Here is a 26,126-nt window from a genome sequence, read left to right on the forward strand (position 1 = left end):
ACTGAGTTTAAATTTATTTGGCTAAGGTGTATGTAAATTTCCCAACTTCAACTGTATACACTATGTCTACTTGGATGGGGTCTCGGCAAACGGAGCATGAGCAGTAGTGTGCAGCATTTTCCTTTTCATTGGTCATGAAGTGACCGATAACTCTGGCACCTGATATGTTCTGCAGCGTTTGTCTGGGCAAAGGTGCCTTTTGAATTTATTCTACTGTCATGAATAACATGCACTGTGATATGTTTAGCTTGGGTGCCGGTTTCTTTCTGTTTGGCTTGACAATGAGCAATGGAGTTGGCAAGAGCACAATTTGATCAGGGGCCAGGCTAGCTAACAACAAATGGATCAGGGACCAGGCTAGATGGCAACAAACGGATCAGGGATCAGGCTAGCTGGCAACAAACGGATCAGGGACCAGGCCAGCTGGCAACAAACAGATCAGGGATCAGGCTAGCTGGCAACAAATGGATCAGGGACCAGGCCAGCTGGCAACAAACAGATCAGGGATCAGGCTAGCTGGCAACAAACAGATCAGGGATCAGGCTATGAAATATTACTAATATAAAGCAACCTTGACCAGCCCCCCTAGCAGCCCCAGACTGTAGAACTCTGACTCTGGGGCCAGCTGGAGAACTCTGTCTCTGGGGCCAGCTGGAGAACTCTGTCTCTGGGGCCAGCTGGAGAACTCTGTCTCTGGGGCCAGCTGGAGAACTCTGTCTCTGGGGCCAGCTGGAGAACTCTGTCTCTGGGGCCAGCTGGAGAACTCTGTCTCTGGGACCAGCTGGAGAACTCTGTCTCTGGGGCCAGCTGGAGTACTCTGTCTCTGGGACCAGGATAATGTTGGACAGGGTTCTGTCTGCACTCACCCAGTCTGTAGTACTCTATCTCTGGGACCAGGGTAATGTTGGACAGGTTCTGTCTGCACTCACCCAGTCTGTAGTACTCTATCTCTGGGACCAGGGTAATGTTGGACAGGGTTCTGTCTGCACTCACCCAGTCTGTAGTACTCTATCTCTGGGACCAGGGTAATGTTGGACAGGTTTCTGTCTGCACTCACCCAGTCTGTAGTACTCTATCTCTGGGACCAGGGTAATGTTGGACAGGGTTCTGTCTGCACTCACCCAGTCTGTAGTACTCTATCTCTGGGACCAGGGTAATGTTGGACAGGTTTCTGTCTGCACTCACCCAGTCTGTAGTACTCTATCTCTGGGACCAGGGTAATGTTGGACAGGTTCTGTCTGCACTCACCCAGTCTGTAGTACTCTATCTCTGGGACCAGGGTAATGTTGGACAGGTCTCTGTCTGCACTCACCCAGTCTGTAGTACTCTATCTCTGGGACCAGGGTAATGTTGGACAGGGTTCTGTCTGCACTCACCCAGTCTGTAGTACTCTATCTCTGGGACCAGGGTAATGTTGGACAGGTTTCTGGCTGTACTCACCCAGTCTGTAGTACTCTATCTCTGGGACCAGGGTAATGTTGGACAGGGTTCTGTCTGCACTCACCCAGTCTGTAGTACTCTATTACTGGGACCAGGGTAATGTTGGACAGGGTTCTGTCTGCACTCACCCAGTCTGTAGTACTCTATCTCTGGGACCAGGGTAATGTTGGACAGGGTTCTGTCTGCACTCACCCAGTCTGTAGTACTCTATCTCTGGGACCAGGGTAATGTTGGACAGGTTCTGTCTGCACTCACCCAGTCTGTAGTACTCTATCTCTGGGACCAGGGTAATGTTGGACAGGTCGGTATAGTGCTTGTTGACGTAGCTCTGTGCTGAATACGCATGCCAGAACGCCATAAATCTAGTGATGAAGGATGTCACGAAAAGGCTCAGCATTCCAAAGTCTAGAAGATTCCATGTCTCTGAAAGATATTCCCGAGCTCCCTGGGACCAAATCTCCTTACACTCAGCCCAGACCATTCCTGGAAGAAGAGAGAGAACAACCACATGTCAGAAAGACATAATCTGCCTCACAAATGGCACCCTACGTATAGTGCACTACTTTGGACCAGGCCCCATAGAGCTCTCCCTCTCCCATAGGGATCTGGTCCAAAGTAATGCATTGTGCATGGAAGAGGCTACCATGTGGGAGGAAGATATTGACTTTAATTTTTCCTCTAATACGAACAGACTAATGTGGTGCCAGTATATAAGATCAGATTAATGTGGTGCCAGTTTATAAGGACAGACTAATGTGGTGCCAGTATGTAAGGACAGACTAATGTGGTGCCAGTATGTATGAACAGACTAATGTGGTGCCAGTATATAAGGACAGACTAATGTGGTGCCAGTATATAAGATCAGATTAATGTGGTGCCAGTATATATGAACAGACTAATATGGTGCCAGTATATATGAACAGACTAATGTGGTGCCAGTATATATGAACAGACTAATGTGGTGCCAATATATATGAACAGATTAATGTGGTGCCAGTATATATGAACAGATTAATGTGGTGCCAGTATATATGAACAGACTAATGTGGTGCCAGTATATAAGGACAGACTAATGTGGTGCCAGTATATATGAACAGACTAATGTGGTGCCAGTATATACGATCAGACTAATGTGGTGCCAGTATATAAAATCAGATTAATGTGGTGCCAGTATATAAAATCAGATGCATGTGGTGCCAGTATATATATGAACAGACTAATGTGGTGCCAGTATATAAGAACAGATTAATGTGGTGCCAGTATATAAGAACAGATTAATGTGGTGCCAGTATATGAGAACAGACTAATGTGGTGCCAGTATATAAGATCAGATTAATGTGGTGCCAGTATATAAGAAAGGATTAATGTGGTGCCAGTATATAAGATCAGATTAATGTGGTGCCAGTATTTATGAACAGCAGACTAATGTGGTGCCAGTATATAAGAAAGGATTAATGTGGTGCCAGTATATAAGAACAGATTAATGTGGTGCCAGTATATAAGAACAGATTAATGTGGTGCCAGTTTATGAGAACAGATGAATGTGGTGCCAGTATTTATGAACAGCAGACTAATGTGGTGCCAGTATATAAGATCAGATTAATGTGGTGCCAGTATATAAGAACAGACTAATGTGGTGCCGGTATATAAAACCAGATTAATGTGGTGCCCGTATATAAGAACAGACTAATGTGGTGCCAGTATATAAGAACAGACTAATGTGGTGCCAGTATATAAGATCAGATTAATGTGGTGCCAGTAAATAAGAACAGATTAATGTGGTGCCAGTATATAAGAACAGACTAATGTGGTGCCAGTATATAAGAACAGATGTGGTGCCAGTATATAGGAACAGATGTGGTGCCAGTATATAAGAACAGACTATTGTGGTGCCAGTATATAAGATCAGATGAATGTGGTGCCAGTATATAAGAACAGACTAATGTGGTGCCAGTATATCAAATCAGATTAATGTGGTGCCAGTATATAAGAACATATTAATGTGGTGCCAGTATATAAAATCAGATTAATGTGGTGCCAGTATGTGTATCCCACATTTGGTATATTATATTCACTCTGCCCACAAATGAAATGTATTAGCTGTCATAAAACGTAAAACACTCAAGATTAGCAGCATGGATTGGAATGAGCTGGAGAGAAGAAGAGAGAACAGCAGCATGGATTGGAATGAGCTGGAGAGAAGAAGAGAGAACAGCAGCATGGGTTGGAATGAGCTGGAGAGAAGAAGAGAGAACAGCAGCATGGGTTGGAATGAGCTGGAGAGAAGAAGAGAGAACAGCAGCATGGGTTGGAATGAGCTGGAGAGAAGAAGAGAGAACAGCAGCATGGGTTGGAATGAGCTGGAGAGAAGAAGAGAGAACAGCAGCATGGGTTGGAATGAGCTGGAGAGAAGAAGAGAGAACAGCAGCATGGGTTGGAATGAGCTGGAGAGAAGAAGAGAGAACAGCAGCATGGGTTGGAATGAGCTGGAGAGAAGAAGAGAGAACAGCAGCATGGGTTGGAATGAGCTGGAGAGAAGAAGAGAGAACATGATGGAAAGGACTCATAACTGGTCTGCAGTAGATGTTCTTCTCATATGCATTTCTTCAGTAAGCAGTATACAGTAAGTAGCCCTGTGGATAGGCCAAGGCTCCCCAGGGGTAGATATACCCCCAGGTTGTGAAGTACTGGCCTATAGTACAGCTACCTGAGGTGTGGTGGGCGTAACTAAGCAATCATATATTAGAGAGACTTGACTATCACATCAATGCTTTACATTCAATTAAACGTGTCCCCTTTCCAAGATCCCATCGACACAGACAGACATAGTTTATTTCTTCCAGTATGTGTAGCATACATTTGGTATCAATCCACATTCTATTCTATTGGGGCGGCAGGGTAGCCTAGTGGTTAGAGCGTTGGACTAGTAACCGAAAGGTTGCGAGATCGAATCTATGAGCTGACAAGGTACAAGTCTGTCGTTCTGCCCCTGAACAGGCAGTTAACCCACTGTTCCTAGGCTGTCATTGAAAATAAGACTTGCCTAATTAAATAAAGGTAAAATATAAAAATGTAAAACATTCTAACCCCACATCAAATGTAAATGTCTGTGCTTGTCTGCCATATAATGTAACAGAGACATGGCTTTAAATTCAATGCTTTGTCTAATTTAAAGTCAAATCTTTGCCAAGAACCCATCCAAGTAGACAAAGCGTATATGTTAAATATCTATTTCCTGGTGTCACATATGTTAGAGTGATTACAGTATTTTGGCCCCTCTGTGATTGTCAGTGTTCTGTCTTTGACCTCTGTGATCTTCCTCTGCTACAGGCCTATTTTAGTACAACAGTGTGGGAACCTCCTTCCCTTCACATAATGGGATGTAGACCAGACACATCAAACTGCTGACGGGAAACAGGTAGGTTATTATAGACTGGTGACAGGCTACAGGCCAGTTATTATAGACTGATGACAGGCCGGTTATTATAGACTGATGACAGGCTACAGGCCGGTTATTATAGACTGATGACAGGCTAAAGGCCGGTTATTAAAGACTGGTGACAGGCTACAGGCCGGTTATTATAGACTGATGACAGGCTACAGGCTGGTTATTATAGACTGATGACAGGGGACAGGCATGTTATTATAGACTGATGACAGGCTACAGGCTGGTTATTATAGACTGATGACAGGCTGCAGGACGGTTATTATAGACTGATGACAGGCCAGTTATTATAGACTGATGACAGGCTACAGGCAGGTTATTATAGACTAATGACAGGCCGGTTATTATAGACTGATGACAGGCCGGTTATTATAGACTGATGACAGGCTACAGGCAGGTTATTATAGACTGATGACAGGCTACAGGCTGGTTATTATAGACTGATGACAGGGGACAGGCATGTTATTATAGACTGATGACAGGCTACAGGCCGGTTATTATAGACTAATGACAGCCCGGTTATTATAGACTGATAGCAGGCCTGTTATTATAGACTGATGACAGGCTACAGGCAGGTTATTATAGACTGATGACAGGCTACAGGCCGGTTATTATAGACTGATGACAGGCTACAGGCCGGTTATTATAGACTGATGACAGACCGGTTATTATAAACTGAAGACAGGCTGCAGGCCGGTTATTATAGACTGATGACAGGCTACAGGCTGGTTATTATAGACTGATGACAGGGGACAGGCATGTTATTATAGACTGATGACAGGCTACAGGCGGGTTCTTATAGACTGATGACAGGCTACAGGCTGGTTATTATAGACTGATGACAGGCCGGTTATTATAGACTGATGACAGGCTACAGGCCGGTTATTATAGACTGATGACAGGCTACAGGCAGGTTATTATAGACTGATGACAGGCTGCAGGCCGGTTATTATAGACTGATGACAGGCCGGTTATTATAGACTGATAACAGGCCGGTTATTGTAGACTGGTGACAGGCTACAGGCAGGTTATTATAGACTGATGACAGGCTACAGGCCGGTTATTATAGACCGATGACAGGCTACAGGCCGGTTATTATAGACTGAAGACAGGCTACAGGCCGGTTATTATAGACTGATGACAGGCCGGTTATTATAGACAGGTGACAGGCCGGTTATTATAGACTGATGACAGGCTACAGGCCGGTTATTATAGACTGATAGCAGGCCTGTTATTATAGACTGATGGCAGGCTACAGGCCGGTTATTATAGACTGATGGCAGGCCGCTTATTATAGACTGATGACAGGCCGGTTATTATAGACTGGTGACAGGCTACAGGTCAGTTATTATAGACTGATGACAGGCTACAGGCAGGTTATTATAGACTGATGACAGGCTACAGGCCGGTTATTATAGACTGATGACAGACCGGTTATTATAGACTGATGACAGGGGACAGGCCGGTCATTATAGACTGATGACAGGCTACAGGCCGGTTATTATAGACTGATGACAGGCTACAGGCCGGTTATTATAGACTGATGACAGGCTACAGGCTGGTTATTATAGACTGATGACAGGTCAGTTATTATAGACTGATGACAGGCTACAGGCAGGTTATTATAGACTGATGACAGGCTACAGGCCGGTTATTATAGACTGATGACAGACCGGTTATTATAGACTGATGACAGGGGACAGGCCGGTCATTATAGACTGATGACAGGCTACAGGCCGGTCCTTATAGACTGATGACAGGGGACAGGCTGGTTATTATAGACTGATGACAGGCTACAGGCAGGTTAGTATAGACTGATGACAGGCTACAGGCCGGTTATTATAGACAGAGGACAGGCAGGTTAGTATAGACTGATGGCAGGCAGGTTAGTATAGACTGATGACAGGCTACAGGCAGTTTAGTATAGACTGATGACAGGCAGGTTAGTATAGACTGATGACAGGCAGGTTAGTATAGACTGATGGCAGGCAGGTTAGTATAGACTGATGACAGGAAGGTTAGTATAGACTGATGACAGGCAGGTTAGTATAGACTGATGACAGGCAGGTTAGTATAGACTGATGACAGGCAGGTTAGTATAGACTGATGACAGGCAGGTTAGTATAGACTGATGACAGGCAGGTTAGTATAGACTGATGACAGGCAGGTTAGTATAGACTGATGACAGGAAGGTTAGTATAGACTGATGGCAGGGAACAGGCAGGTTAGTATAGACTGATGACAGGCAGGTTAGTATAGACTGATGACAGGCAGGTTAGTATAAACTGATGACAGGCAGGTTAGTATAGACTGATGACAGGCAGGTTAGTATAGACTGATGGCAGGGAACAGGCTGGTTAGTATAGACTGATGACAGGCAGGTTAGTATAGACTGATGACAGGCAGGTTAGTATAGACTGATGACAGGCAGGTTAGTATAGACTGATGACAGGCAGGTTAGTATAGACTGATGACAGGCAGGTTAGTATAGACTGATGACAGGCAGGTTAGTATAGACTGATGACAGGAAGGTTAGTATAGACTGATGGCAGGGAACAGGCAGGTTAGTATAGACTGATGACAGGCAGGTTAGTATAGACTGATGACAGGCAGGTTAGTATAAACTGATGACAGGCAGGTTAGTATAGACTGATGACAGGCAGGTTAGTATAGACTGATGGCAGGGAACAGGCTGGTTAGTATAGACTGATGACAGGGAGGTTAGTATAAACTGATGACAGGCAGGTTAGTATAGACTGATGGCAGGGAGGTTAGTATAGACTGATGACAGGCAGGTTAGTATAGACTGATGACAGGCAGGTTAGTATAGACTGATGACAGGCAGGTTAGTATAGACTGATGACAGGCAGGTTAGTATAAACTGATGACAGGCAGGTTAGTATAGACTGATGACAGGCAGGTTAGTATAGACTGATGACAGGCAGGTTAGTATAGACTGATGGCAGGCAGGTTAGTATAGACTGATGACAGGAAGGTTAGTATAGACTGATGACAGGCAGGTTAGTATAGACTGATGACAGGCAGGTTAGTATAGACTGATGACAGGCAGGTTAGTATAGACTGATGACAGGCAGGTTAGTATAGACTGATGACAGGCAGGTTAGTATAGACTGATGACAGGCAGGTTAGTATAGACTGATGACAGGAAGGTTAGTATAGACTGATGGCAGGGAACAGGCAGGTTAGTATAGACTGATGACAGGCAGGTTAGTATAGACTGATGACAGGCAGGTTAGTATAAACTGATGACAGGCAGGTTAGTATAGACTGATGACAGGCAGGTTAGTATAGACTGATGGCAGGGAACAGGCTGGTTAGTATAGACTGATGACAGGGAGGTTAGTATAAACTGATGACAGGCAGGTTAGTATAGACTGATGGCAGGGAGGTTAGTATAGACTGATGACAGGCAGGTTAGTATAGACTGATGACAGGCAGGTTAGTATAGACTGATGACAGGCAGGTTAGTATAGACTGATGACAGGCAGGTTAGTATAGACTGATGACAGGCAGGTTAGTATAGACTGATGGCAGGGAGGTTAGTATAGACTGATGGCAGGGAGGTTAGTATATACTGATGGCAGGGAGGTTAGTATAGACTGACGGCAGGCAGGTTAGTATAGACTGATGACAGGCAGGTTAGTATAGACTGATGGCAGGGAGGTTAGTATAGACTGATGGCAGGCAGGTTAGTATAGACTGATGGCAGGCAGGTTAGTATAGACTGATGACAGGCTACAGGCAGTTTAGTATAGACTGATGACAGGCAGGTTAGTATAGACTGATGACAGGCAGGTTAGTATAGACTGATGGCAGGCAGGTTAGTATAGACTGATGACAGGCAGGTTAGTATAGACTGATGACAGGCAGGTTAGTATAGACTGATGACAGGCAGGTTAGTATAGACTGATGACAGGCAGGTTAGTATAGACTGATGACAGGCAGGTTAGTATAGACTGATGACAGGCAGGTTAGTATAGACTGATGACAGGAAGGTTAGTATAGACTGATGGCAGGGAACAGGCAGGTTAGTATAGACTGATGACAGGCAGGTTAGTATAGACTGATGACAGGCAGGTTAGTATAAACTGATGACAGGCAGGTTAGTATAGACTGATGACAGGCAGGTTAGTATAGACTGATGGCAGGGAACAGGCTGGTTAGTATAGACTGATGACAGGGAGGTTAGTATAAACTGATGACAGGCAGGTTAGTATAGACTGATGGCAGGGAGGTTAGTATAGACTGATGACAGGCAGGTTAGTATAGACTGATGACAGGCAGGTTAGTATAGACTGATGACAGGCAGGTTAGTATAGACTGATGACAGGCAGGTTAGTATAAACTGATGACAGGCAGGTTAGTATAGACTGATGACAGGCAGGTTAGTATAGACTGATGGCAGGGAGGTTAGTATAGACTGATGGCAGGGAGGTTAGTATATACTGATGGCAGGGAGGTTAGTATAGACTGACGGCAGGCAGGTTAGTATAGACTGATGACAGGCAGGTTAGTATAGACTGATGGCAGGGAGGTTAGTATAGACTGATGGCAGGCAGGTTAGTATAGACTGATGACAGGCAGGTTATTATAGACTGATGACAGGCAGGTTAGTATAGACTGATGACAGGCAGGTTAGTATAGACTGATGGCAGGGAACAGGCAGGTTAGTATAGACTGATGACAGGCTACAGGCTGGTTAGTATAGACTGATGACAGGGAGGTTAGTATAGACTGATGACAGGCAGGTTAGTATAGACTGATGACAGGAAGGTTAGTATAGACTGATGGCAGGGAGTTTAGTATAGACTGATGACAGGGAGGTTAGTATAGATCGACGGCAGGCAGGTTAGTATAGACTGATGACAGGGAGGTTAGTATAGACTGATGACAGGCAGGTTATTATAGACTGATGACAGGCAGGTTAGTATAGACTGATGACAGGCAGGTTAGTATAGATTGATGGCAGGGAACAGGCAGGTTAGTATAGACTGATGACAGGCTACAGGCAGGTTAGTATAGACTGATGACAGGCAGGTTAGTATAAACTGATGACAGGCAGGTTAGTATAGACTGATGGCAGGGAACAGGCTGGTTAGTATAGACTGATGGCAGGGAGGGTAGTATAGACTGATGACAGGGAGGTTATTATAGATCGACGGCAGGCAGGTTAGTATAGACTGATGACAGGGAACAGCCAATATAGAGTATAAATTCCATAGAGTCCCTGGTTCCTGTTTTATTAATCCCCTCTAATCATGGACTGATTCAGGCCTCGGACAAAAGGTGAGTGCAATTAATGATCAGGTAAAAGAAAAACCAGCAGTACTCCAGACCTGGTAGGATAAGAGTTTAACAGAAAACCATCAGTACTACGGACCTGGTAGGGTAAGAGTTTAACAGGAAACCAGCAGTTCTCCAGACCTGGTAGGGTAAGAGTTTAACAGGAAACCAACAGTACTCCAGACCTGGTAGGGTAAGAGTTTAACACCCCTGCTATAGATGCTACAGTAAGGGTATTGGGAATAGTGATACTACTTTTATATGGGGGAAATAAGACAAGTTCTTTAGAATGGTCCACCTAATTATTTTTATAAAACGGGTTGCTTTCATCCTAGATGCTGATTTGTTGATATGCAGGAGTTGCGTCTCCTAATTCCACTGCCCAGCAACAAAGGCAGGAATTTCATAAACTTAATCTCCCTCGGAAAAAAGCCTCTACACATTATTTTTCCATGCTACTATTTAATTTGCAACAGTTGGGGGTTGTACAGACCTACTTGTCGGCCTCTACGACCTAGACATGGTACATGCCAATGATTTGTTTAGCATTTAGTAATGTTGAATGAATAGAATGATTTGAATTAACGACTGGGTCACAACATGCGGGCCTGGAGGCCAGGTCATCTGATGCAGCACTCCATCACTCTCCTTCTTGGCAGCACTCCATCACTCTCCTTCTTGGCAGCACTCCATCACTCTCCTTCTTGGCAGCGCTCCATCACTCTCCTTCTTGGCAGCACTCCATCACTCTCCTTCTTGGCAGCACTCCATCACTCTCCTTCTTGGTCAAATAGCCCTTACACAGGGCTATTGGAGGTGTTTTGGGTTATTGTCCTCTTGAAAAACAATAGTTCCACTAAGTGTAAACCAGATGGGATGGTGTATCACTGCAGAATGCTGTTGTAGCCATGCTGGTTAAGTGTGCCTTGAATTCTCAATAAATCCCTGACAGTGTTACCAGCAAAGCACCCACACACAATCACACCTCCTCCTCCATGCTTCACGGTGGGAACCAGACATGTATAGATCATCCGTTATCCTACTCTGCGTCTCACACGGCGGTTTGAACCATAAACTCAAATTTGGACTCATCAGACCAAAGAACAGATTTCCACCAGTCTAATGTCCATTGCTCGTGTTTCTTGGTCCAAGCAAGTCTCTTCTTCTTATTGGTGTCCTTTATTAGTAATGCAGTAATTCAACTATGAAGGCCTGATTCACACAGTCTCCACTCTGATGGACTGTTGTTTCTCTTTGTTTATTTGAGCTGTTCTTTCCATAATATGGACTTGGTCTATTACCAAATAGGGCCATCTTCTGTATACCACCCCTACCTGGTCACAACACAACTGATTGACTGAAACGCATTAATAAGGAAAGAAATTCCACAAATTAACTTTTAACAAGGCACACCTGTTAGTTGTAATGCATTCCAGGTGACTACCTTATGAAGCTGGTTGAAGAAACAGGGACAAAGTGGAGTCGCAATTCAATGGCTCAGACACAAGACGTATGTGGCAGGGTCTACAGGAAATCACGGACTACAAAAAGAATACCAGCCACGTCATGGACACCGACGTCACGCTTCCGGAAAAACTAAATACCTTCTTTGCCCGCTTTGAGGACAATACAGGACCACCGACGCAGTCCGCTACCAAGGACTGCGGCCCCCCCCCCCTCTCCTTCTCAATGGCAGATGTGAGTAAAACATTTAAACGTGTTAACCCTCGCAAGGCTGCCAGCCCAGACGGCATCCCTAGCCACATTCTCAGAGCATGACAGACCAGCTGGCTGGGGTGTTTATGGACATATTCAATCTCTCCTTATCCCAGTCTGCTGTCCCCACATGCTTCAAGATGGCCACCATTGTTCCTGTTCCCAAGAAAGCTAAGGTAACTGAACTAAACGACTACCGCCTCGTAGCACTCACTTCTGTCATCATGAAGTGCTTTGAGAGACTAGTCAAGGATCATATCACCTCCACCTTACTGGCCACCCTAGACCCACTTCAGTTTGCATACCGCCCCAATAGGTCCACAGACAATGCAACAACCATCACACTGCACACTGCCCTAACCCATCTGGACAAGAGGAATACCTATAGTGTGGAGAACAAGTATTTGATACACTGCCGATTTTGCATGGAGCCCCAGACCGAGGGTGATTGACCGTCATCTTGAACTTCTTCCATTTTCTAATAATTGCGCCAACAGTTGTTGCCTTCTCACCAAGCTGCTTGCCTATTGTCCTGTAGCCCATCCCAGCCTTGTGCAGGTCTACATTTTTATTCCTGATGTCCTTACACAGCTCCCTGGTCTTGGCCATTGTGGAGAGGTTGGAGTCTGTTTGAGTGTGTGGACAGGTGTCTTTTATACAGGTAACGAGTTCAAACAGGTGCAGTTAATACAGGTAATGAGTGGAGAACAGGAGGGATCCTTAAAGAAAAACTAACAGGTCTGTGAGAGCCGGAATTCTTACTGGTTGGTAGGTGATCAAATACTTATGTCATGCAATAAAATGCAAATTAATTACTTAAAAATTATACAATGTGATTTTCTGGATTTTTGTTTTAGATTTGTTTTAGATTCCGTGTCTCACAGTTGAAGTGTACCTATGATATAAATTACAGACCTCTACATGCTTTGTAAGTAGGAAAACCTGCAAAATCGGCAGTGTATCAAATACTTGTTCTCCCCACTGTATGTAAGAATGCTGTTCGTTGACTACAGCTCCGCATTCAACACCATAGTATTCTCCAAGCTCATCATCAAGCTGGAGGCCCTGGGCTTCAACCGAAACCGCCTTGTGCAATTGGGTCCTGGACTTTCAGACGGGACGCTCCCAGGTGGTGAAGGTAGGAAACAACATCTCCACCTCGCTGACCCTCAACACTGGGGCCCCAAAAGGGTGTGTACTCAGCCCACTCTTGTACTCTCTCTTCATCTCAATCATCCATTTTGCAGACAACACAACAGTAGTGGTCATGATTACCTACAACGACGAGACACTCGGAGACACTCGGAGTGTGGTGTCAGGAAAACAACCTCTCACTCAATGTCAACAAAACAAAGGAGATGATCGTGGACTTCAGGAAACAGCAGAGGGAGCAGCCCCCTTTCCACATCGACGGGACAGTAGTGGAGAAGGTGGAAAGTTTTAAATTCCTCGGCATACACATCAACAACAAACTGAAATGGTCCACCCACACAGACAGTGTGGTGAACAAGGCGCAACAGTGCCTCTACAACCTCAGGAGGCTGAAGAAATGTGGCTTGTCACCTAAAACCCTCACTAACTTTTACAGGTGCACAATTGAGAGCATCCTGTTGGGCTGTATCACCATCTGGTACGGCAACTGCACCGCCACAACCGTAAGGCTCTCCAGAGGGTGATGCGGTCTGCACGACGCATCACCGATGGCAAACTACCTGCCCTCCATGACACCTACACTACCCGATGTCACAGGAAGGCAAAAAAGATCATCAAGGACAACAACCACCCGAGCCACTGTCTGTTCACCCCGCTATCATCCAGAAGGCGAGGTCAGTACAGGTGCATCAAAGCGGGGACCGAGAGACTGAAAAACAGCTTCTATCTCAAGGCCATCAGACTGCTAAGCAGCAATGACTGACTCAGAGAGGCTGCTGCCTACATGGAGACCCAATCACTGAACACTTTAATAAATGTATCACTAGTCACTTTAAACAATGCCACTTTAATCATGTTTACATATCCTACATTACTCATCTCATATGTATATACTGTATTTTATACCATCTATTGCATCTTGCCTATGCCGCTCGGCCATCGCTAATGCATATATTTTTATGTACATATTTTAATTCACCCCTTTTAGATTTGTGTCTATTAGGTAGTTGTTGGGGAATTGTTCAATTCCCTGTTAGATATTATTGCACTGTCGGAAACCAGAAACACAAGCATTTCGCTACACTTGCATTAACATCTGCTAACCATGTGTATGTGACAACAACAAAAAAAAAGATTTTGAGAATGCCAAGTGTGCCAAGCTGTCATCAAGGCAAAGGGTGGCTACTTTGAATAATCTAAAATGTAAAATATATTTAGATTTGTTTAACACTTTTTTGGTGTTAGAATGACAATCACAGAGAAAGGGATGGTGCAACAAATCTTACAATTCCAATTCCAAATTTGACCTATGACCCAATTGTAAGATTTATTGAAGTTGTTGTCTCTCATCATCATTGAATCTCTGCTAACTAGGTCCATGGCAATCATTTGTGAACCATTTGCTTCCTGTTATCGAGGTGAACCATTTGCTTCCTGTTATGGAGGTGAAACATTTGCTTCCTGTTATCGAGGTGAACCATTTGCTTCCTGTTATGGAGGTGAACCATTTGCCTCCTGTTATGGAGGTGAACCATTTGCTTCCTGTTATCGAGGTGAACCATTTGCTTCCTGTTATCGAGGTGAACCATTTGCTTCCTGTTATCGAGGTGAACCATTTGCCTCCTGTTATCGAGGTGAACCATTTGCTTCCTGTTATCGAGGTGAACCATTTGCTTCCTGTTATGGAGGTGAACCATTTGCTTCCTGTTATCAAGGTGAACCATTTGCTTCCTGTTATGGAGGTGAACCATTTGCCTCCTGTTATCTAGGTGAACCATTTGCTTCCTGTTATGGAGGTGAACCATTTGCTTCCTGTTATCGAGGTGAACCATTTGCTTCCTGTTATCGAGGTGAACCATTTGCTTCCTGTTATCGAGGTGAACCATTTGCCTCCTGTTATAGAGGTGAACCATTTGCTTCCTGTTATCGAGGTGAACCATTTGCTTCCTGTTATGGAGGTGAACCATTTGCTTCCTGTTATCGAGGTGAACCATTTGCTTCCTGTTATGGAGGTGAACCATTTGCTTCCTGTTATCAAGGTGAACCATTTGCTTCCTGTTATGGAGGTGAACCATTTGCTTCCTGTTATGGAGGTGAACCATTTGCTTCCTGTTATCGAGGTGAACCATTTGCTTCCTGTTATGGAGGTGAACCATTTGCCTCCTGTTATGGAGGTGAACCATTTGCTTCCTGTTATCGAGGTGAACCATTTGCTTCCTGTTATCGAGGTGAACCATTTGCTTCCTGTTATGGAGGTGAACTATTTGCTTCCTGTTATCAAGGTGAACCATTTGCTTCCTGTTATGGAGGTGAACCATTTGCTTCCTGTTATCGAGGTGAACCATTTGCTTCCTGTTATGGAGGTGTACCATTTGCTTCCTGTTAAATTCAATGTTATTTAAGGGTTAGTGCTAGCACCGCAATCTGATTGGCTACATGTTTGCCCTCAGCACAGCCTCAATTCGTCAGGGCATGGACTCTACAAGGTCTTTAAAGTGTTCCACAGGGATGCTGGCCCATGTTGACTCTACAAGGTGTTGAAAGCGTTCCACAGGGATGCTGGCCCATGTTGACTCCAATGCTTCCCACAGTTGTGTCAAGCTGGTTGGATGTCCTTTGGGTGGTGGACCGTTCTTGATACGCACGGGAAACTGTTGAGCGTGAAAACCCCAGCAGCGTTGCAGTTCTTGACACAAACCGGTGCACCTGGCACCTACTACCATACCCCGTTCAAAGGCACTTAAATATTTGGTCTTGCCCATTCACCCTCTGAATGCCCACATACACAATCCATGTCTCAATGTTCTCAAAGATTAAAAATCCTTCTTTAACGTGACTCCTCCCCTTCATCTACACTGATTGAAGTGGATTTAACAGGTGACATCAATAAGGGATCATAGCTTTCACCTGGATTCACCTGGTCAGTAATGGAAAGAGTGGTTGTTCCTAATGTTTTGTACAGTCAGTGTACGTGCGAGCATGCGTCTGTGTGTGTCCGTGTTTGTGTGTGTGCACGCTCGCTCACATGCGTATGTTATGTATGTACTACAGAAAATACACAATCATATTTATTATAATACATATTTTGAACATAGTATATACAGTTTGCATATGACCTATGACCCAGGATATGATGAGTATCTCCATCCAGGTGAAAGGGGTGGTCGTCATCCTGAACAGCTGAGAGGGGTGGTCCTGTACGGTCATGTTAGGGAGCAGTTTGGTACCCTGGAAGCGATCCGCTGCATTCATCACCAGCAGGCCCAGGAAGATGGTGAAGGAAGCTGCATGGGCCACGAACTTCAGGAAGGGACCACGCATTATCTTCCCCAGCTGAGAAGAAGAAAGAAGATGAATAGTACCCCGATGGAATCACTGGGAACCCCAGAGACTAGGAGGACAGCCTTAAGGTAGATGAATAGTACCCCTATGGAACCCCAGAGACTAGGAGGACAGCCTTAATGTAGATGAATAGTACCCCTATGGAACCCCAGAGACTAGGAGGACAGCCTTAATGTAGATGAATAGTACCCCTATGGAACCCCAGAGACCAGGAGGACAGCCTTAATGTAGATGAATAGTACCCCTATGGAACCCCAGAGACTAGGAGGACAGCCTTAATGTAGATGAATAGTACCCCTATGGAACCCCAGAGACCAGGAGGACAGCCTTAATGTAGATGAATAGTACCCCTATGGAACCCCAGAGACCAGGAGGACAGCCTTAAGGTGGATGAATAGTACCCCTGAAAATATTTTTTCAGTTTACTATGGGCACGCACTTCCTCCAAAGGGGGCAGTATTCAGCCCTAGGATCAACTGGTTAAGGTTGATTAATAGTACCCCTATGGAATCCCAGAGACCAGAAGGACAGCCTTACGGTTTCGAGGGCAACATTACGGCATACAAGTCTCTAGGGTTTCAGCTCATCACAAAAAACATGATTCCAAATCACCACAGTAGACCACTACAGGTATAAGCAGTGTAAGCTGACCTTGCAAGTCGGTGCCACCCAGTAGAGCAGAGCCAGGACAGGCAGTCCAACAGCTACACCCAGAACTACCAGAAACTTGACAACGTTGGTCTGCTGTCTCAGTCCAGACAGGTTCTCATACCAGATAGACATGAGCTGCTGCTGACAGTTTGGATGGGCTATGAACTACAATGGAGGGATGAGAAGAGAAAGATAAGTAAAGATTGTGGAGGGATGAAAGTGTGTGTCTCTCAATAACATATTAAAAAGTAAAACCTCATATGACCCCCCCCCCTCCCCTAACTTGGCAATCATTGCTTTTCTGTGTCCTATTGTGGCAGTGAAAAGCATAATTGCTCATCCAGACATTTGCCACAACAACACCAACCGTATGTCTGCTGATAACAATTACCCTCACCTTCTTCAGTTCATATTTTATTGCGAGCTTTAGTCTTATAAAACTTGGTTTTTCATGTGGCTCATTGTTTTCACTGGCATCAATGTCCCCATTCAAGATGGCCTCCACCTCCTCCGTGTTACGGCACAGGTCCAGCAGTCCGACCACAAAGGCTTCACATTGCACGGACAGTTCCTTGTAATCTTTCTGTAACGGAAGAAAGAAACATTTAATGAAAGAAAGTGGTTAAAGGAGAGAACCTTTTCCACAAACGGAAAAGTGTACCGAGCTCCGAGTGCAACCACAACTTATGGATTAGTCTGTACCATACGGTTAGTTCTCAAAAGGTCTGAGGGAAATACAATGTACTTCCTCACACTTAGCCTCCAGTCACAGCCTATAGGCTATAGCCCTTCCAATCAGAGAACCGTAATCATCAGCAAACACATGACAATAGAAAAGATTCAAACCCAACCCTCTTCAGGAGTGATTGGCAGAAGTTTCCACATAAACAACTAAAACTAACACAATGGTTCAGAATGCTGTCTTAAAAGCATTGTGACATGACAACCAGATCTGTCCTTTCAACCACCATCAGTATGACAGAAATCAGCTAGTTGATGCTTGTAATGAATGTACATTCGGAAAATATTCAGACCCCTTGATCCCCCCCCCCTCCCCCAACTAGGCAAGTCAGTTAAGAACAGATTCTTATTTACTATGGACGGCCTTAGACCACTGCACCACTCAGGAGTCCAGCCTTATTCTAAAATTGATTGTATAAATACAAATCCTCACCAATCAACACACAATACCCCATAATGACAAAGTGAAAGCAGGTTTGTAGAAATTGTTTCAGATTTATATAAAATAAAAACAGAAACACCTTCTTATTTCCATCAGTATTCAGACCCTTTGTTATGAGACATTGATCTCAGGTGCATCCTGTTTCCATTGATCATCCTTGAGATGTTTCTACAACTTGATTGGAGTCCACCTGTGTAAATGCAATTGATTTGACATGATTTGGAAAGGCACACCTGTCTATAGACCTAGAGTCTATAGTCCTAGAGTTGACAGCGCAGGTCAGAGAAAAACGAAGCCATGATGTTGAAGGAATTGTCAGAAGAGGTCCAAGACAGGATTGTGTCGAGGCACAGATCGGAGGAAGGGTACCAAAACATTTCTGCAGAATTGAAGGTCCCCAAGAACACAGTGGCCTCCATCCTTCTTAAATGGAAGAAGTTTGGAACCACCAAGAGCTGGCCGCCTGGCGAAACAGAGTAATCTGGGAGAAGGACATTGGTCAGAGAGGTGGCCAAGAACCTGATGGTCACTCTGACATAGCTCCAGAGTTCCTCTGTGGAGATGACAGAATCTTCCAGAAAGACAACCATTCCTGCAGAACACCAATCAGGCCTTTGCAGTAAAGTGGCAGATGGAAGCCACTGCTCAGTAAAAGACACATGACAGGCCGCTTGGAGTTTGCTTGGAATTTGCCAAAAGGCACCTAAAGGAAACAAGATTCTCTGGTCTGATGAAACGACGATTGAACTCTTTGGCCTGAATGCCAAGCATCACGTCTGGAGGAAACCTGGCACCATCCCTACGGTGAAGCATGGTGGTGGCAGCATCATGCTGTGAGGATGTTTTTCAGCGGGAGGGACTGGGAGACTAGTCAGGATCGAGAAAAAGATAAACGGAGAAAAGTACAGAGAGATCCAGAACGCTCAGGACCTCAGACTGGGGCGAAGGTTCAACTTCCCACAGGACAATGACCCTAGGCACACAGGCAAGACAACGCAGGAGTGGCTTCGGGACATGTCTCTGTAGAGAAGAATGTGAGGAACACCCCAAATTCAGGTGTGCCAAGCTTGTAGCGTCATACCCAAGAAGACTTGAGGCTGTAATAAGTCCTGGGTCTGAATACTTAATGTGATATTTTCATTTTTATGTATTTGCAAACATGTCTTAAAACCGGGTTTTGTCATTATGGGGTATTGTGATGTCATTAAGGGGTATTGTGATGTCATTATGGGGTATTGTGATGTCATTATGGGGTGTTGTGTGTAGATTGATGAGAGGGGGGAAAAAAAACATTTCATCAATTTTAGAATAAGGCTGTAACGTAACAAAATGTGGAAAAAGTCAAAGGGGTCTGAATACTTTCCGAATGCTCTGTATCTGGAACAAGTACTGTACACCTACGTGTAGTCAGAGGCCACTGACATGCTAAACTCAGGCCATGCCAGGTACACCCACATCCTCACAAATATTCATTATGTACAAACACAGCTTAGTTTCAGATAAAAGTATTATAATTCATACAGTACTCCAGGCATGTATCCCAAATGACACCCTATTCCCTATTTACTGTAGTACACTAATGCCTGATCAAAAGTAGTGCACTATACAGGAAATAGGGTGCCATTTGGGATGTACTCCAGGTTTCTATAGTAACAGCTTAATTACAGTACATTTTCCTGACCACCTTTCTGACACGTTCAACAATCCGGTCTCCTTCCGTGGCCTCCAATGCATGCTCTTCAACCGATCGCTACCTGCACCTACCCGCCTGTCCAACATCACTACTCTGGACGGCTCTGACATAGAATACGTGGACAACTACAAATACTTAGGTGTCTGGTTAGACTGTAAACTCTCCTTCCAGACCCATATCAAACATCTCCAATCCAAAGTTAAATCTAGAATTGGCTTCCTATTTCGCAACAAAGCATCCTTCACTCATGCTGCCAAACATACCCTTGTAAAACTGACCATCTTACCAATCCTCGACTTTGGCGATGTCATTTACAAAATAGCCTCCAATACCCTACTCAACAAATTGGATGCAGTCTATCACAGTGCAATCCGTTTTGTCACCAAAGCCCCATATACTACCCACCATTGCGACCTGTACGCTCTCGTTGGCTGGCCCTCGCTTCATACTCGTCGCCAAACCCACTGGCTCCATGTCATCTACAAGACCCTGCTAGGTAAAGTCCCCCCTTATCTCAGCTCGCTGGTCACCATAGCATCTCCCACCTGTAGCACACGCTCCAGCAGGTATATCTCTCTAGTCACCCCCAAAACCAATTCTTTCTTTGGCCGCCTCTCCTTCCAGTTCTCTGCTGCCAATGACTGGAACGAACTACAAAAATCTCTGAAACTGGAAACGCTTATCTCCCTCTCTAGCTTTAAGCACCAACTGTCAGAGCAGCTCACAGATTACTGCACCTGTACATAGCCCACCTATAATTTAGCCCAAACAACTACCTCTTTCCCAACTGTATTTAATTTATTTATTTATTTTGCTCCTTTGCACCCCATTATTTTTATTTCTACTTTGCACATTCTTCCATTGCAAAACTACCATTCCAATGTTTTACTTGCTATATTGTATTTACTTTGCCACCATGGCCTTTTTTTGCCTTTACCTCCCTTCTCACCTCATTTGCTCACATTGTATATAGACTTGTTTCTACTGTATTATTGACTGTATGTTTGTTTTACTCCATGTGTAACTCTGTGTTGTTGTATGTGTCGAACTGCTTTGCTTTATCTTGGCCAGGTCGCAATTGTAAATGAGAACTTGTTCTCAACTTGCCTACCTGGTTAAATAAAGGTGTTCTCAACTAGCCTACCTGGTTAAATAAAGGTGTTCTCAACTAGCCTACCTGGTTAAATAAAGGTGTTCTCAACTAGCCTACCTGGTTAAATAAAGGTGTTCTCAACTAGCCTACCTGATTAAATAAAGGTGTTCTCAACTAGCCTACCTGGTTAAATAAAGGTGTTCTCAACTAGCCTACCTGGTTAAATAAAGGTGTTCTCAACTAGCCTACCTGGTTAAATAAAGGTGTTCTCAACTAGCCTACCTGGTTAAATAAAGGTGTTCTCAACTAGCCTACCTGGTTAAATAAAGGTGTTCTCAACTAGCCTACCTGGTTAAATAAAGGTGTTCTCAACTAGCCTACCTGGTTAAATAAAGGTGAAATAAAAAATAAATACAATTTTTTTACTGAAGAGCTCAGTGACTTTCAACGTGGCACCGACATAGGATGCTACCTTTCCAACAAGTCAGTTCATCAAATATCTACCCTGCTAGAGTTGCTCCGGTCAACTGTAAGTGCTGTTATTGTGAAGTGGAAACATCTAGGAGCAACAACGGCTCAGCTAAGCGGTAGACCACACAAACTCACAGAATGGGACCTCGGTTGCAACACACACTGCCGACAAGAACTGTTCGTCGACGTTTCTCTGGTGATGAATCACGCTTCATCAACTGACAAATCTGGGTTTGTCGGAAGCCAGGAGAACGCTACCTGCCCCAATGCATAGTGCCAACTGTAATGTTTGGTGGAGGAGGAATAATGGTCTGGGGCAGTTTTTCATGGTTTGAGCCCCTTAGTTTCAGTGAAGGGGAATCTTAACGCTACAGCATACAATGACGTTCTAGACAATTCTGTGCTACCAACTTTGTGGCAACAGTTTGGAGAAGGCCCTTTCCTGTTCAGCATGACAATGTCATTGTGCACAAAGTGAGGTCCATACAGAAATGTATAGTTGAGATCTGTGTGGAAGAAACTTGACTGGCCTGCACAAAGCCCTGACCTCAACCCCATCTAACACCTTTGGGATGAATTGGAAATCCGACTGCGAGCCAGTCCTAATCGCCCAACATCAGTACCCAAGCTCACTAATGCTCTTGTGGCTGAATGGAAGCAAGTCCCCGCAGCAACGTTCCAACATCTAGTGGAAAGCCTTCCCAGAAGAATGGAGGCTGTTATAGCAGCAAAGGAGGGACCAACTCTATATTATTGTCCATGATGTTAGACAGGCAGGTGTCCATATACTTTTGGTCATGTAGTGTATTACTCTAGACATTCAGGAAAGCTGTTCCCATGGAGATCTTACTCTAGACATTCAGGAAAGCTGTTCCCATGGAGATCTTACTCTAAACATACAGGAAAGCTGTTCCCATGGAGATCTTACTCTAGACATACAGGAAAGCTGTTCCCATGGAGATCTTACTCTAAACATACAGGAAAGCTGTTCCCATGGAGATCTTACTCTAAACATTCAGGAAAGCTGTTCCCATGGAGATCTTACTCTAGACATTCAGGAAAGCTGTTCCCATGGAGATCTTACTCTAAACATACAGGAAAGCTGTTCCCATGGAGATCTTACTCTAGACATTCAGGAAAGCTGTTCCCATGGAGATCTTACTCTAGACATTCAGGAAAGCTGTTCCCATGGAGATCTTACTCTAGACATTCAGGAAAGCTGTTCCCATGGAGATCTTACTCTAGACATTCAGGAAAGCTGTTCCCATGGAGATCTTACTCTAGACATTCAGGAAAGCTGTTCCCATGGAGATCTTACTCTAGACATACAGGAAAGTTATAGAAGGTTGCATGAAATAGCTGTGAAATTATCTTTGAATATAATGTAATATATATATATATAATAAATGATTCATGATGATCACTCCTCTCTCTCTCTCAGGGGAACAGGTGTGGTTTAAAAGGGGATGCAACCACAGCAAACAGATTAGAAGAACAACAGCCTTATGGGCCAGTTTTCCCAACAGAGATTGTGGAGCCCTAGACATTAAACAACACTTCCAATAGTGTTGTTTTTAGGCTAGGATTAGGTTTAACCTGGGTCCGGAAAACCAGCTGTATATCTTTTGCCCACCTCTCATGACCAGACTATGCAGTCTGTTAATTAAACAACTTCTAATTTCATTAGCAAGGACACAACTTTGACATATAACTGAATTACTTGATGGGGCGAGTCATGCTCCCATTGCAGTACCTTAAACTCCTTCTCGATGTTAGCCAGGACAGCCAGCTCGTTGCTCAGCTCCAGGGCAGCCATCACAGGGTCTTTGCTAGAGAGAGACATGTAGGCCGGGCTGGCCAGCCCTTTATAGGCGTTGATACGGGACCGAGAGTGGCTGAACGAGTCATGCTTCTGGTGGTAGCTGCAGGTGCCACACTTACAGAGGTAGTCGTGTGGTCGCTCGATACGGGCGTCCTTCCTCAGGAGGATGTGTACTACCTCGTACTCATGGCAGTGAGAGGCCAGGATGATGGGGGTGATGTCATGAGAAAACCGTGTACCATCCTCGTCATAGGAGAAGAAGTCGTCTTGTGTCTCTGCTCGGCCAGGACTGTCGACGAGCCTCTGTGTGTCTGCGAAGGCCCTGTGACTCAATATGGCCTCCACTATCCTAATGTATCCTTTACTGATTGCCAACAGTAGAGCATCCCCTATCCTGGCCAGATTATCCTTCTTCAGTAACAGCTCCGTAACCTCTAGATGCTCGTTGGCCACCGCCAGCTGTAATGCATTCTGGCCCATGTAGTCCACACAGTTGACGTTGAGTTCAGGAAGTTCCTCCAGCATCTTGCGGACCCCGGGGATGTTGCCGTACTCCGCCGCGTCCAGGAAGCGCTCCTCAGTCAGGGATAGGCTGGCTGAGCGGGCGCTGAACATGTAGGCCGGCCCCCGCATGCCCAGTCTCCGTGTCTTGGCCAGGGTCTGTCGTAGCATGGTGTGACGGTCCTCATTGATCCATCTGAACATCCAAAACATACAGAGACAGTTAGAGGCTGGTTAATGGTAGCCTGGACTCTCAGGTCAGAGACAGTTAGAGGCTGGTTAATGGTAGCCTGGACTCTCAGGTCAGAGAGAGTTAGAGAGGCTGGTAATGGTAGCCTGGACTCTCAAGTCAGAGAGAGTTAGAGAGGCTGGTTAATGGTAGCCTGGACTCTCAGGTCAGAGAGTTAGAGAGGCTGGTTTATGGTAGCCTGGACTCTCAAGTCAGAGAGAGTTAGAGAGGCTGGTTAATGGTAGCCTGGACTCTCAAGTCAGAGAGAGTCAGAGAGGCTGGTTAATGGCAGCCTGGACTCTCAGGTCAGAGAGTTAGAGAGGCTGGTTAATGGCAGCCTGGACTCTCAGGTCAGAGAGTTAGAGAGGCTGGTTTATGGTAGCCTGGACTCTCAAGTCAGAGAGTTAGAGAGGCTGGTTAATGGTAGCCTGGACTCTCAGGTCAGAGAGTTAGAGAGGCTGGTTAATGGTAGCCGGGACTCTCAGGTCAGAGAGTTAGAGAGGCTGGTTTATGGTAGCCTGGACTCTCAAGTCAGAGAGTTAGAGAGGCTGGTTAATGGCAGCCTGGACTCTCAGGTCAGAGACAGTTAGAGGCTGGTTAATGGTAGCCTGGACTCTCAGGTCAGAGAGTTAGAGAGGCTGGTTAATGATAGCCTGGACTCTCAGGTCACAGAGAGTCAGAGAGGCTGGTTAATGGTAGCCTGGACTCTCAGGTCACAGAGTTAGAGAGGCTGGTTAATGGTAGCCTGGACTCTCAGGTCACAGAGAGTCAGAGAGGCTGGTTAATGGTAGCCTGGACTCTCAGGTCACAGAGTTAGAGAGGCTGGTTAATGGTAGCCTGGACTCTCAGGTCACAGAGAGTCAGAGAGGCTGGTTAATGGTAGCCTGGACTCTCAGGTCACAGAGAGTCAGAGAGGCTGGTTAATGGTAGCCTGGACTCTCAGGTCACAGAGAGTCAGAGAGGCTGGTTAATGGCAGCCTGGACTCTCAGGTCACAGAGAGTCAGAGAGGCTGGTTAATGGTAGCCTGGACTCTCAGGTCACAGAGTTAGAGAGGCTGGTTAATGGTAGCCTGGACTCTCAGGTCACAGAGTTAGAGAGGCTGGTTAATGGTAGCCTGGACTCTCAGGTCACAGAGTTAGAGAGGCTGGTTAATGGTAGCCTGGACTCTCAGGTCAGAGAGAGTTAGAGAGGCTGGTATATGGTAGCCTGGACTCTCAGGTCAGAGAGAGTCAGAGAGGCTGGTTAATGGTAGCCTGGACTCTCAGGTCACAGAGAGTCAGAGAGGCTGGTTAATGGTAGCCTGGACTCTCAGGTCAGAGACAGTTAGAGGCTGGTTAATGGTAGCCTGGACTCTCAGGTCAGAGACGGTTAGAGGCTGGTTAATGGTAGCCTGGACTCTCAGGTCACAGAGAGTCAGAGAGGCTGGTTAATGGTAGCCTGGACTCTCAGGTCAGAGAGAGTTAGAGAGGCTGGTTAATGGTAGCCTGGAACTCTGGTCACAGAGAGTCAGAGAGGCTGGTTAATGGTAGCCTGGACTCTCAGGTCAGAGAGAGTTAGAGAGGCTGGTTAATGGTAGCCTGGACTCTCAGGTCACAGAGAGTTAGAGAGGCTGGTTAATGGTAGCCTGGACTCTCAAGTCAGAGAGTTAGAGAGGCTGGTTAATGGTAGCCTGGACTCTCAGGTCACAGAGAGTTAGAGAGGCTGGTTAATGGTAGCCTGGACTCTCAAGTCAGAGAGTTAGAGAGGCTGGTTAATGGTAGCCTGGACTCTCAGGTCAGAGACAGTTAGAGGCTGGTTAATGGTAGCCTGGACTCTCAAGTCAGAGAGAGTTAGAGAGGCTGGTTAATGGTAGCCTGGACTCTCAGGTCAGAGAGTTAGAGAGGCTGGTTTATGGTAGCCTGGACTCTCAAGTCAGAGAGAGTTAGAGAGGCTGGTTAATGGTAGCCTGGACTCTCAAGTCAGAGAGAGTCAGAGAGGCTGGTTAATGGCAGCCTGGACTCTCAGGTCAGAGAGTTAGAGAGGCTGGTTAATGGCAGCCTGGACTCTCAGGTCAGAGAGTTAGAGAGGCTGGTTTATGGTAGCC

General features: G+C 45.3%; 1 protein-coding gene across 4 annotated transcripts in view; it reads right to left on the bottom strand.

Annotated features, from left to right (window-relative positions):
- The window catches only part of trpc6b (transient receptor potential cation channel, subfamily C, member 6b), a 45,919-nt gene extending 21,902 nt beyond the window's left edge, over nt 1–24,017 (bottom strand). For 2 of the 4 annotated variants that reach the window (XM_031789440.1, XM_031789439.1), the window contains exons 1-5: nt 23,244–24,017; nt 17,448–17,633; nt 17,051–17,215; nt 16,174–16,390; nt 1,696–1,923 (exon numbers count right to left, since the gene is read on the bottom strand). In XM_031789440.1, the coding sequence (XP_031645300.1) occupies nt 1,696–1,923; nt 16,174–16,390; nt 17,051–17,215; nt 17,448–17,633; nt 23,244–24,017 (1,570 nt within the window). The remainder of the gene's footprint in view (nt 1–1,695; nt 1,924–16,173; nt 16,391–17,050; nt 17,216–17,447; nt 17,634–23,243) is intronic. The other 2 variants (XM_031789441.1, XM_031789442.1) reach the window with 1 other exon arrangement.
- Between the last annotated feature and the right edge of the window lie 2,109 nt (nt 24,018–26,126).

Source organism: Oncorhynchus kisutch, linkage group LG15 (assembly GCF_002021735.2).
Source record: "Oncorhynchus kisutch isolate 150728-3 linkage group LG15, Okis_V2, whole genome shotgun sequence".
Lineage (NCBI taxonomy): Eukaryota > Metazoa > Chordata > Actinopteri > Salmoniformes > Salmonidae > Oncorhynchus > Oncorhynchus kisutch.